Source organism: Rutidosis leptorrhynchoides, chromosome 6 (genome assembly GCF_046630445.1).
Source record: "Rutidosis leptorrhynchoides isolate AG116_Rl617_1_P2 chromosome 6, CSIRO_AGI_Rlap_v1, whole genome shotgun sequence".
Taxonomy (NCBI): domain Eukaryota; kingdom Viridiplantae; phylum Streptophyta; class Magnoliopsida; order Asterales; family Asteraceae; genus Rutidosis; species Rutidosis leptorrhynchoides.
This window is the reverse complement of record NC_092338.1, coordinates 6,277,027-6,291,730: the sequence shown is the minus strand read 5'-3', so window position 1 is coordinate 6,291,730 and position 14,704 is coordinate 6,277,027. Positions and strand designations below refer to the sequence as shown.

At 34.0% G+C, this 14,704-nt stretch overlaps 2 protein-coding genes across 2 annotated transcripts; both read left to right on the top strand.

The window, feature by feature from the left end:
- The first annotated feature begins 2,337 nt into the window (after positions 1-2,337).
- On the top strand, positions 2,338-5,655 carry LOC139852293 (probable LRR receptor-like serine/threonine-protein kinase At3g47570). The gene is made up of 4 exons (XM_071841563.1): positions 2,338-2,367; positions 2,613-3,071; positions 4,182-5,115; positions 5,303-5,655. Exons 1-4 carry the CDS (start codon positions 2,338-2,340, stop codon positions 5,653-5,655), a joined length of 1,776 nt encoding a protein of 591 aa, XP_071697664.1.
- A 7,115-nt stretch (positions 5,656-12,770) lies between these two features.
- LOC139852292 (uncharacterized) lies at positions 12,771-13,894 on the top strand. The gene is made up of 2 exons (XM_071841561.1): positions 12,771-13,296; positions 13,386-13,894. Exons 1-2 carry the CDS (start codon positions 12,771-12,773, stop codon positions 13,892-13,894), a joined length of 1,035 nt encoding a protein of 344 aa, XP_071697662.1.
- Positions 13,895-14,704: the final 810 nt, after the last annotated feature.

The window sequence follows — 14,704 nt, the reverse complement described above, 5'->3', positions numbered from 1 at the left end:
CTTCTTCATTGTTTGAAGTCCACCACGAAGATGATTCATCAAACACGACATTTCGGGACGTATAACACTTTCCAGTCGATGGATCACAACATTTCCATCCTTTTCGATTGTTATCATACCCTACAAAAATACAACGAATGGCTTTCTTTTCCATTTTGCTGCGTAAATGATCAGGCACAAATACATAACAAACGCATCCAAACACACGATAGAAACTAACAGAGGGTTTAGTATTCCATATTTTTTCGAAAGGAGAGAGATAAGCTAACCGTTGTTGTGGAATCCTATTGATCACATAGGCTGCGGTTTTCATTGCTTCAGCCCAAAAACGACCAGGCACATTCTTAGAGTGCATCATACTTCGACATGTTTCAGCTAAGTGTCGGTTTTTCCTTTCAGAAACACCGTTCTGTTGAGGTGTATTAGGACACGTAAGATGATGACGTATCTTACTTTCTCGAAGGAAAGTTGTAAACTCGCTTGAAACATACTCTCCCCCATTATCAGTGCGTAAACACACTATACTCGAACCAAGCTCAGATTCACTTTCTTCCTTAAACAATTTGAACTTCAATAAAGCATCAGATTTATGTTTAAGAAAATATACCCACACGTACCTTGAATAATCGTCAATAAAGGTGATCATGTACTTCATTCCACCAACCGAAGCCTGCTTTACTGGACCAAATAGGTCTGAATGAACCAGTTCTAACACCTTTTTAGCTTTAAAATTGGAGTCCTCATATGGTAGTTGATGTGCTTTACCGTATTGACAACCTGCACAAACTACTTCTTTTCGCACTTCAAGTTTTGGCAGACCCCTCACCAGTGACTTCTTCATCATCATTTCCAATTTATCATACCCAACATGACCCAATCGTGAATGCCATAGATCCACAGTCTCGCTTTTTCTTGTTTTGTCAACATAAGCTGTTTCGGCAGACATCACGTAGACAGATTCTTTCTTCTTCCCTATCATTATTGGTTCACCAATTACTTGAATCTTCTCATAGACTTTAACATCTTCTGGACCAAATAGCACGAATTGACCATTTGATGTTACTTGAGGAACTGAGAACAAATTCTTCTTGACACCAGGCACGTGATAAACATTTTCTAGTGACACATCAGAATCACCTTGAGGAGATGATACAACAGTATTGCCAATATGGGCAATAGATAATTTCGTATTGTCTGCTGTCACCACAACTTTGCTGCCATTGTATCTTACTGTGTTATGAAGCTTCTCCTTGTCACCGGTCATATGATTCGAACATCCAGAATCAACAATCCAGTCACGTTGATGATTAAGTCGTTTAGACTTTGAAACAGACAGAGACAATTCTTCTTCTTCTGTCACCAGTAATGCTTCGACATCCCACTCATCATCATCTTTTGATTGAGCATTATTGACCTCTTCTGTTTTCTTGGCATTACAATCCCTTGCCAAGTGCCCTTTCTTCTGACAACTGTAGCACCTTGGTATGTACTTCTTTCCTTTGAAGCGTTTACTTGAACCGTCTTCTGATCGATTCCCTTTACCACCTTCTTGAGTCTTTGTCTTGTCATCATTCTTTTTCCACCCACTTGCATTTTTGTTTTTCGAATTCCACTTGCTCTTGTTGACATATAGTGCTTCTTCTTCGGTCTTTACAGAGACTGCACCCATTTGCTTTGTCAACGCCTCCTGACTAGCTAGTAGATTTTCAAATTCTACAAGTGATGGTTGTGTTTGCCATCCTTGTACAGCTGCAACAAAACTGCGAAACTCAGGTTTCAAGCCATGAATAATTATTCGCTTCATCCTGGCTTCACCTATTCGAGCTTCTGGATCTAATTCAGAAATTTGACGACAAATAGACTTCACTTTGTAGAAGTATTGTGCTATTGTCAGATCACGTTGAGTCACTGATAGTAACTCACCTTCTAACAGTTGAAGTTTTGTATCATTCTTCTTGGAAAACAGCTTTTCAAATGTATCCCAAGCCTCCTTTGGATTTTCAGCATCCCGGATATGTTCTAACACCTCTTCTTCAACTGTTGTCTTCAACACGAACATTGCTTTCCCTGCTTTCACCTTCCACTTCCTTAATACACCATTGTTGTCTTCTGCTGTAGGCTGGTGAACATCGTTCCCATTCACAACTTCCCACAGATCTTGTCCCTGCATATAAGACATTATGCAGGTCGACCATGTGTTGTAGTTTTGATTGTTTAATTTCTTAATCCCACCAAAAACTTGTAGATCAGACATGTTTATGGGCTGGCTCTTGATACCAGATGTTGAACTTAACTAAACACACACACAAAATAACAAGGCTAAATGCTGAAATTGAAATGGAAACACACAGAGATTTTGCACGTAATGTTTGTGCTTTTTCTGATATTAAACCAAAGAAAACATGATGCCTTATATAGGCTTACAGAGAATAAAAATAACTGAAGATAGCCTAATCTACTGCCACTACTTTCTCCACTACTCAGTGACAAAATCAAATGCATAAAAATAGGAACAACCTACCACTAACTTATTCAAACATAACTAAAATAAAAGATAGGGTTGACTAAGTCATACTAACTTAGTCTTTGGTGTTGTAATGTGACTTTAACAGATAAGTGATCCATACGGAGGTCTAACCTCATGGAATGATTCTTTTGATTTATGTGATTGGAGTGGTATTAAATGTGGAAAGCGTCACAAGCGAGTGACTAGTATAATACTTCGGTCGCAAGGATTACAAGGCTCTTTGTCTCCTCATATCGGGAACCTCACCTTCCTCCGAGAGCTAATACTCTATAACAACAGCATTCAAGGATCCATCCCTCACGAACTCTCTCGTCTATATAGGTTACGTCGCCTTGATCTTGGTTCTAACACTTTCAGTGGTGTCATTCCAACTAATTGTTCGGGTTTTTATAACCTAATTCAGTTATGGCTTGATGGTAATAAGCTAGTTGGAAGCCTACCGAGAGAGATCAGTTTGCTTCCCAAACTTAGTGTGGTGTCAGTTGGTAATAATAAGTTAACAGGTGGTGTCCCATCATTCTTGGGGAATGTCACCTCACTAGAAGTATTCAGCACGACTAGTAATCTGCTTGGTGGAATGATTCCATACACGTTAGGCAACTTGAAAAGCTTAACAGAACTTGATTTAGGTGATTGCTTATTAACAGGAACCATCCCTCACTCCATTTATAACCTCTCTCTCCTTGTTATTTACTCCATGCCTTTTAATAATCTTATCGGTAGTCTTCCTCTAGAATTTGGTGCAATGCTCCCAAACCTCGAGTACATACAGCTAAATACTAACCAACTGAGCGGGCTTGTTCCACCCTCTATTTCAAATTGTTCTAAACTAGGATTTCTTTCAATGGGTGACAACAGTTTTCGTGGGATGTTGTCAATAGATTTCGCGAAACTTTCGTATATAACTACAATTAAGTTACATGGTATCAACTTCCATGGGGACGGGGAAGCTGATGACATGAAGTTCTTCGATTCTCTTAAAAACTGCAGCGTGTTAGTATATTTAGATCTTTATAATTGCAGTTTACAAGGATTACTCCCGATATCAGTTGGAAATCTTTCCGATCAACTCCAACAAATATATTTGGGACTAAATCAATTATACGGAGACCTCCCATCAAGCATTGGTAATCTTGTTGGACTGATTGGTTTATTTTTATACACTAACCAGTTAACGGGGAGAATCCCGGATACAATTGGTATGCTTCAAAAGATAGAAGAGATTTATCTAAATGAAAACAAACTTTCAGGGCCTTTACCAGATGTCATCGGAAACTTATCAATGTTGTCTGCGCTTGATTTAGATTCCAATCGATTGGAAGGGAATATTCCATCAAGCTTGGGCCACTGTCATAGTCTAACGAAGTTATACATATATCAGAATAAACTAAGCGGCAAAATACCAAGAGAACTTCTTCAACTTCCATCTCTGTCCGAAACATTAGATCTTTCTCAAAACCAACTGTTTGGTTCGATTCCAATCCTATTTGGAGACCTAAAGATGTTGGATCAAATGAATTTATCTTCTAACAATTTAACAGGTAATATTCCGAATGGCTTTGGTGGGTGCGTTGGCCTCACATTTCTATCACTAGGAGGCAACGCATTGCAAGGTACAATACCATCTTCATTGACTTCCCTCAAAGGATTGGAGGTGCTCGATATTTCAAACAATAATTTATCAGGCCAACTTCCACAATTCTCTGATCAATTATTATTGCAGTTTTTAAACCTATCCTTTAATGATTTTGAAGGTGAAGTACCAATCACAGGAGTTTTCGCCAATGCAAGTGAATTCTCGCTTGAAGGAAATATTAGGCTTTGTGGTGGTTTGATTGGACTTGGATTACCCAAGTGTAAGGAGATGAAAAAACATGAGAAAAAGTGGATCCTAATAGTCATTTTGTGTTCATCCACAATTTTTGTCATATTATGTGTTGTGTGTGTTTGGTGCAAAAAGAGAAGCAATGACCAACCGTCTCAATCATTAATGAATGAACGGTTCTTACAAGTTTCCTACAATCAACTTCTCAATGCCACCAATGGATTCTCTGAATCGAATTTGATTGGTAAAGGTGGATTTAGCTCTGTTTATAAAGGAATCCTTAACGTAGTTGATAATAGAATGTTTGTTGCAGTGAAAGTTCTAAGTCTTCAAAATCAAAGAGCTTTACGTAGCTTCACGAGAGAGTGTGAAGCATGGCGCAACATTAGACATCGAAATCTATTGAAGATAATAACTTCATGTTCAAGTGTTGACTTCCAAGGCAATGATTTCAAGGCTTTGGTATACGAGTTCATGCCCAATGGGAGTTTACATGATTGGTTACATTCGAGTGCCCATACATCTAGACTAAGCCTTATTCAAAGACTGAATATTCTGATGGATATTGCATATGCACTTGATTATCTTCACAATCGCTGCCAAACAACCATAGTTCATGGTGACATAAAGCCTAGCAACATTCTACTTGATGTGGATATGGTGGCTCATGTCGGAGACTTTGGTTTAGCTCGAATTCTTGGAGTAGATTCAAACCAAAACAGCTCAACCGAGATCAAAGGAACGATTGGTTATGCACCCCTGGGTAATATCTTAAATTTACCATAAAGAAATGGTTAGATATCATTTTTCTCTAAAGTAAATAGTAACACTATTAAAAAACCTTATTTCAACTCAAAAAAATTTCTATTTTTAACTTAAAATGATTTTATTGAGTGACAATATTAAGTAGTTCAATTGATAAATTATGACCCGGTTATCGTAATTTGCAGAGTACGGTCTTGGGAGTGAGATGACAAGTAACGGGGATGTCTACAGTTTTGGAATATTGTTACTGCATGTAATGACTGGAAAGAAACCGACAGAAGACGTCTTTAATGATGGATTAGGCCTTCATGAATTTGCTAACTTGGCCTTGCAAAAGCATGAAATTATTGATATTATCGATGATGATGTAATTGAATTGCAAAGCAGTGAAGCAAAAACACAAAAATTAGAGGAATGTTTAGCTTCGATTATTAAGATTGGAGTATCATGCTCAGTGAGTTCACCATTAGAGAGGATTAATATGGAACATGTTGTGTATGAGTTGCAACATGTTAAAGATTTACTACAAAATATATGATCAGGTAACCACCTTCTCCGTTTTTACTTGTCACATGTGTTAAATTTTTATTCTTCATTTGGTAGATTATTATTGTGATAATGGTATCAGTCGAATTTATTATATTTTGTTAACGAGTGTATCCATTTTCGAGTTCTATTGTATTTATGAAACTTTCTAAAGTGTCTAATGTTTGTACTTGTGTTTGTTGTCAATACATACAATAGTTAAAGTGCTAAACATCGCTTATCCAAAAACATGAACCAAGCACGTTGTTACTTTTTTTTGGAAGAATTTGACAATGTGCTGACAGCGTGAGATTGAGTTGACGCTTATGTGGATCCTATGTGTATTGGCAAACCGGTTGTTAAGCCTTGAAAAGAACAAAAACAAGACGTCATTTATCCAAAAATAAGACCATATAATTCAATAATGATTTTGTCAATCATTTAAAAAAAATTAGAACAATGATTTTTGTCAAGTGTAACGTTGCTGGAAACTAAGAAAACAGATATGGGATAAATTGCGCATAATTAAGTTTTGTTAAGCCTTGTCAAGAAACTATATCATAATGGTAATAGGGAATAGGGAATTATTATTAAGCACTACTAATTGGTATACTCTGTTTATAACTAAAGACTCTGATTTTAGTATATACATAAACCTTTATTTTGCTCGCTTGTTTTGATTTGAAGAGATAAATATTGCTAAATCGTATATTCGTATATGTATATCAATATACTCATTGGCGAGGTAAATGTCAGCCTTTTGGATTATAATTTTCCAATTAGGCATGTCTTCCTGCAAAATATTCAATCTTGAATCCAAGTGCTTTTCATCTTTACTGCACTCTTTTTGGTAGAGGAACAGTTATACCTAAATGAAAATATCTTCCACGAAACATTTGTCAAGATTTGAGAAAATGTCGATCTGACACAATCGAGAAGTTAACTTTCTCTATCTCAATAATTTATTTTTATCGTGATATAAGTGCTGATAGAGAAAGAGCATAGTGAATGCTCTGACTTTTTCAATCTAAACTCAATTTACATAGCTAAAAATATAAACACGGTAGTAATTTCATGTCTATGTGCACCAACAACTTCCATGTGAGGCTAGGGTAGTTATTTAATGGCATTTGAGCCGGGCCGAACCAACTTTATATTATTAAGTTATTTCTTTAAAAATAAAAAATATCTCCTATATCTAACATTGTCTACACTTCTATACTTTTTGTATGACATTGTTTTTTCTATACTCCTAATGTTTTACCTGTCAATCAAGACCCATACACCAACAATTGGGTCCATTGAGTCAACCATATGGGTTCACTGAGTCTTGAGAAAGCAAAGGGAAAGGGTCCAATATGAATGATCATATACATAGTATTGTATATGTATATTTCAATTGTTAAAGGCTAAAAGAAGAAGTTATGCGAAGTATATTCAAAAGGCTTGACATATCCGCTGAAAGTTAAGTCTGCGGATTATGGCGCATTAATAAAAGACTGCGGATTATCTTCGCTAAGTTATCGCGGATAGCAGTTAAATCCGCACACTGCGAATATTTTGAATACTATAAGTAGAGAGCTTGGCCTCTCATTTATATGTTGTTGATTCTTTGCCATTTGCCCAGACCTTTGTAATTTTCACTTGTGATTTTGCCCAAGGAATATTTACATTGAGTTAAGGTGAATCGTGCTAATTAACAATCAAGACCGGGTCGGGGTGGTTGATCACTTGATTGAAAAGTGAAAGACGATCATCTGGGCCCAAAATAATCATCAAACATCCCATTCTCCATCTTAATATCATTGCATTCGATCCTTAATTAAGTAACTCTTTAATATAGGATTGATCAATTGGCGCCATCCGTGGTACACTTGCAAAATTAAACTCGAAATTTTTTATTTTGTGCTATCAAACAATAAATTGGCTTGTTTAATTCTAATCGGGTATTATTTTGATGATTCACAGGCGAATACATTCGAAATTTGTGGCAATTTGTTTAATTGTTGGAATGACGAATGATAAAGGAAATGTTCGCGATACTGTCGTCGCTATGCACGCACATGCTCAAAAAAGAGGAAGAAAGCGAAAATCAGCAAAGATGCTTGAAAATTGGCAGTTTGCGCCGATAACTTTTGTAGTGACCCTGTCCTAATCCTCCTGGACGAAGTCATCAACATTTGGTCCCATTGCGATGATCGATTCTAAGTAATGTCCTTAAATTGAGCAAATGCACATCGGAAGACTTAATTCGTACCTGAGAATAAACATGCTTTAAAGTGTCAACCAAAATGTTGGTGAGTTCATAGGTTTATCATAACAATCATTTCAATATCTTAATAGACCACAAGATTTCATATACACAAACGTTTTAATAAAAATATTCTAAGTGGTTGAGCACTTGGTAACCATACTTAACATTTAATCAACGTCGCATATTCCCTTTATTATGAAATCTCACTACACTGTACCAAGAGTAGTCATCGAAACGAAGTACTGTGCAACCGTTGAATACTGGTCGTCCAGTCCGGTTGGGGTTGTCAGGCCCGATAGATCTATCAACAGGATTCGCGTTTACAATACCCATGTAAATAGTAGTTACCAAGCTACAGGGAAGTATGCCAGTGGTACAACTCAACGTAGAATGTATTTTTAAGTACTTGTGTCTATTTCGTAAACATTTATAAAAGCAGCGCATGTATTCTCAGCCCAAAAATATATATTGCAAAAGCAATTAAAAAGGGAGCAAATGAAACTCACCATACTGTATTTTGTAGTAAAAATACATATGACGTCATTGAACAAATATAGGGTTGGTCTCGGATTCACGAACCTATATCATTTATATATATATATATTAACACGCATAATGGTAATCGAAAAGTTTATATCATTTTATTTTTTTATTTTTTATTAATAACTTATATGTTTTATATGTTTATTTTATATATTTTAAATAAAAATATAACTTTTGTTGTGTTAAAACATTAATTCTAATAATACTAAAATAATATTAATAATGATAATAATAATAATAATAATAATAATAATAATGATAATACTAACAATATTGATAATTCTAATAATAATAGTAATGATAGTTTTTAAATGATAATAATATGATAAAATAATAATTTTAATAAAATACTTTTGTAAAAAAAATAATAATAATCTTAAAAATGAACATTTTTAATAATATGATACTTTTAATAATTATGAAAATTTTAATGATACTTTTAATGATAATAATAATAATAACAATAAAAATATTATAGTAATAATAATAAGATGAATAAGAATAAATAAACTACCTTAATAGGAAGAGCTTAAAAAAAATATATATATATATAACTAAACTGACTATGCCCAGTCTCGAACCTGCATCCCCTCGCTAACTCAACAACCACTCTAACCGTCCATCTATCCTTTCTTTTCTGTTTTATTTCTTGATTGAGTTTTATTTAAGCCGTTTAACTTGATGATAATAATACACCACAACATTTAAAACTGACGGGCCTATGTGACTTGAAATTGAATTCGGCCAGATTGCTACAGTACCGTCTATTAGAAGCCCAAAAGAAAAAAATATATATATCGTGAACTGTTTTCACGAACCTCAACCGAAAATTGTAGAATTTATTTAACATTTACATCATCATCGTCATTCCTTACTCATCATTATCATTCAGCAAATACCGTATATTATTATTGTTGCTGTACAGCAGCCATAACAATAACAACAGCCTGAACCGACCACAAAGATATTTTGTAACAGAAAAAAAAGGAAATCGAGATGGTGAGAGTTGGGTTGTAGGGTTTGATGGTTTCGGTACTAGGTCTAATTTAACAAAAGAAAACGATAAGTATGCAATTGGTGTCATATGGGTCTGGAACCAAAAAAAAAAAAAAATTATATATATATATATATATATATATGTATATATAATGGAGGTTTATGGTGATTGATGAAGATGATGAAGGTATTGATCATAACAGTATCATAAGGGGTTGGGTTTGGTCACTCTAACGAACGGAAACATTAATCAGTAGTAGCAGTAATCTAGTTGTTGGGGTAGTTTGTGGTGGCATTCGACAGAAACAGTAAACCACAAAAAAAATTAAACACGTAGCAGGTATGGTTATAATGGTGGTTTGATTTTTAATCCAAAACAGTAACGACAATATGGTGATTGTTTGATGAAAGTGGTGTGTTCGATAATCGGATAGAAACAGTAGCTAGTTAAAGAGAGTGACCGACGGTGGTTGATTGTTGGTTCTCGATTACAAGATGGCGAGGGTGGTTTCAATGGTGGTGAAAGGTTCACGGTTCTTGAAGAAGAAGGAACAAGGAAGGTGATGGGTATCGGTGGTGGTGAAGATGCTAGGTTCAATGGTGTTAAGGTGGTAAACGGTGATTCTCCGGTGATGGATTGAGGGTTTATATTTTCTCTCCAATGTATGGTTGCATACATATGTACACATAACTTATATAAGTTTAATATTAATAATAATTAATAATAACAATGTATTATTGATTCATGTATATATCTAAGAGTTCTCAATATCTCAAAACACATACAGACAAGATTTTATAATATTAATATAATAATAATTATAATATAATAAAAATAAAAACGTGTTAGTTAATAATGATTTAATTACACAGTAATCTCAAATGATTACTCAATTTGACACCGTGGATTTTAAAATATCTACCGACAGTTTTTAATAGGAATATTATATCGTGATTCATTGCTAAACAGTTAACATAAAAGTGTTCCTAAAAATCCCAAATTTTTAGATTAAATATATTTAATTATTTCACTCGTTAACTGTTTGAAACACGGTTAAAAAGGTTCATTAATTATTTGTTCTCTGTTCCAATTAATATGTACGGAGTACTAAAACTTAGCTCAAGGTATTTAAATATATTTTTAGCAAACTTAGAATTTATAACACTTAATTATGGACCAACGTTTAATTTTAACTTTTCATAAATTCAAGTTTAAACTTGTTTAATATTGATCATAAAAATTGACCTGTCATTCGAGCTCACTCCCAACCAAAATATAAATATTTTTAAAATTAATCAAATAGGTTCTAAATATATTTTTAGTAAAGCTAAAATTTATATAAATCGTTTTCGGGTCACCGTTTATTTTAAAATAATATAAGTTTGAATTTAACTTGTGTAATATCCATCGAATGGCGATTGAGTGCTACTGTCGTTTACTATATAGATTTGAAATATATATTGAATATACTTTATATATGTTTATTTTAATAACAACTTTTATTATTACTTATATCATTTTATTTTACAAAAATTAATTCTAATAACTACATAATATAATATTTCAAATTATATTAAAATGTACATATATATATTTTTAAATATATATGTATCAATTTACAAAAGGTTGTTCGTGAATCGTTGAGAACAGTCAAAGTTAAATGAATCTTTATAAACAAATTCAAAAATTTGGAAACTCATCATTATAGACTTTGCTTATCGTGTCAAAAATATTAAATCGTATCGAGGGTTTGATTTAAAATTAGTCGAAATTTTCCGGGTCGTGACAACTTTTCCCAAAATGCAAAGCGAAGATTTCTATGAGATGCCGATAGTAATATCGTGCAAAATCGCGCAAACTGGAATCACAATTATAAGTTCATGTTGATAATGGTAGTTGTGTTGACATTGTTTATGAACAATGCTTTGTTAAACTGCCAGAGAGTATTAAGGCAAACTTAAAACCAACCGCAGCCTCATTAACTGGTTTCGCGGGAGAATCTTCATTACCTATAGGGTTATTGTCTCTAAATGTTGAGCTTTTTGATGAAAATGATGCTAGTTTAGTGCGTCAAGCACAATTAGATTTCTATGTTATGCGGACTTCTTCTCGCTATAACATGTTGTTGAGCAGATCCGCGTTGGGTAAGTTTGGAATTGTCCCATATACCATTCATGGCATGATAAAATTCATAACGCGTAAAGGTGTACCAACGATTAGCTCGGCAAACATCATTCCTATTTGTGCGGCTGTAAATGTAAAAAGTGCAGTTCAAGAAAGCCCTGATACTGCAGATAATATGGGAGTGGTTAATCTGAAGTATCCTGATCAAAAAATTAAAGTTGGTCTAAATATTAGTGCGGATACAAAAAAGCAGATTGTGCAGTTACTCATGGAGTACATGGATGTTTTTGCTTGGTGCGAGAACGATATGACTGGTGTCCCGCATCATATTGCAAAACACAAACTCAATGTTAATCCTGCCTTAAAGCCTGTAGTTCAGAAGCGCCGGGGTATGGCCCCCAGATCGCGCTAAGTGGCTATACGAAGAGGTAACAAAGCTGGTGGCAACTAGTATTTTGCGCAAAGTTCAATATCAATCATGGATTGCAAATCTAGTGTTGGTGAAAAATCCTGATGGCGCATGGAGAATGTGCATTGATTTTAAAGACTTAAATAAAGCATGCCCTAAAGATAATTATTCACTTCCAGAAATTGATTTGAAAGTGGAATCATTGCATGCCTTTCCGTACAAATATTTTTTGGATGTGGCAAGGGGATATCATCAGATCCCAATGGCTAGGGAAGATGCAGATAAAACCGCTTTTCATACAGGCAAAGGCATATTTTCTTATATAATGATGTATTTCGGATTAATCAACGCGGGTGCAACATACCAAAGGTTAATTGACACTGCATTTGAAAACCAAATTGTGCGTAATCTCGAGGCTTATGTGGATGATTTAGTAATTAAAAGCGTAATGCAAGCGCGTATTTTAGATGATATGCGGGAAACATTTGATACATTGTGCAGAATAAATATGAAACTCAATCCGTCAAAATGTAGTTTCGGCGAAACTGAAGGAAAATTCTTGGGCTATCTCGTTACTGAGCAGGGTATTCAAGCTAACCCAAAAAAGATAGCGGCAATTGAGAATATGACTATGCCTAAAACGGTTCAAGAAGTGCAAAGTTTGACGGGTTAGTTAGCCGCGTTAACGCGTTTTTTGTCCAAGGCTGCTGAAAGGTAATTACCATTTTTAAGACCTTGAAAGGTTGTCTAAAACAAAAGAGTTTCGTATGGACAAGTGAGGCTGAAACTGCGTTTCAGGAAATGAAGAAGTTGTTGAAAACTTTACCTACGCTAACAACACCAATTAAAGGCAAAATTCTTTATCTTTATATATCGGTGGCAAATGAAGCTTTTGGTTCAGTTCTAGTTGCGGAAAGGGACAAAATACAAAAGCCAGTATATTTTGTCAGCAAAGCTCTTGCAGGAAGCGAAGTAAACTATGCGCCCATTGAAAAATTTGTGTATGCGCTTATATTAACATCGCTAAGGTTGAGGAGATATTTTCAAGGGCACCCGGTACACGTGCTAACTAACATGCCAGTCAAGCAAGTTATAACAAAACCAGAAATATCTGGTAGGCTTGCGTTGTGGGCAGTGGAGTTAGGTGCTTATGAAATCTCTTACCTTCCGCGCAATGCTATAAAAGGCCAAGTTTTGGCGGATTACCTTGCGGAAATGTCTGGTGAGTTGGAGGTAATCAATGAGAGAACTGAGTTAAAGCCAGTGCAGGGTGAAACTTGGGATTTGTTTACTGATGGAGCCTCATGTGCAGAAGGTGTTGGCGCGGGTTTGGTGTTTCAAGCCCAAGTGGTGACGAGCACACATACGCGCTACGTTTCAATTTTGATGTAACAAATAATGAAGCTGAATATGAAGCGTTGCTTGCGGGTATAAATATCGCGCATAAAATAAATGTCACCAAGTTGCGCGCTTTTACAGATTCGCAGCTAATGGCAAATCAGTTTAGCGGCTCTTTTGACGCGCATGATCCCCCAATGCAAAAATATTTGAAGTTATTGCAAGAATCAGCTGTGCGGTTTGAGCATTTTGAGCTCGCACAAGTACCAAGGAGTCAAAATAAGAAAGCGGATGCGTTAAGTAAGTTGGTCGCTTTAACATTTTCACACTTTCAAAAGCAAGTTTGGGTTGAGGAATTGCCAAGTAAATCCATAGATAATGATTTAATGGTTGCGTCTATTGAAGAAGAACAGCCAAATTGGATGGAACCAATTCTGCAATATATACGCAATAATGTCTTGCCAAATGATAAACGCGAAGCTCGTTTAGTTCGTGAGCGCGCACCAATGTACATCATTCAAAATGATATTTTATATCGTAAGTCATTTTGTGGCCCAATGATGCGGTGTGTTGGCCCAATTGTGTGATGACCCGGGAATTTCCGACCAAATTTAAACTTTAATCTTTATTTTATTCCGACACGATAAGCAAAGTTTGTTAAATTAAATCTCAAGAATTATAAACTGTATTCATACATTCATTTAACCTTTGACTATTTTCGACGATTCACGAATGATTGTTTGTAAATAAATATATATAAATATATATGAATGTAAGTTTATATATAATAAATTGGAATTGTAACATATAAATTAAACATTTGAATTTAATATGTGAAATAAGATATAAAAATTAAATGTAATTTAAAAAGTATATATATAAATATATATGATTTATATTAATAATTAATTGTAATATATATGAAATATATAAATAATAAATAAATGTATCATATAATAAAATATTATATAATTATAATATCAATGTAGTAAATGTAATTACAAGTTTAATTATAAGTTGCTATGTTATTATTGTTAATATTATTATTATCATTAATAAAACTTGTATTATTATAATTAATAATATTAATAGTACCCTTAATAACATTAACATTTTTATTTAATATTATTATTAAAATCAGTATTAGATGTATTGTTACCTTCAACAGATAATATAGGGATATGAAATTTGCTATATATTATAATTACTAATATCATTAGTAATATCAATATAATTAGTATTATTATTATAATTATCATTAATAATATTATTATTATAAATTGCACTAAATTTTTATTATTGTGACTTGTTATTAATAATAATATTACTCTTATTATTTTTATTATTATTATTATTATTATTATTAATAATAATATTATTATTATTATTAGTATTTT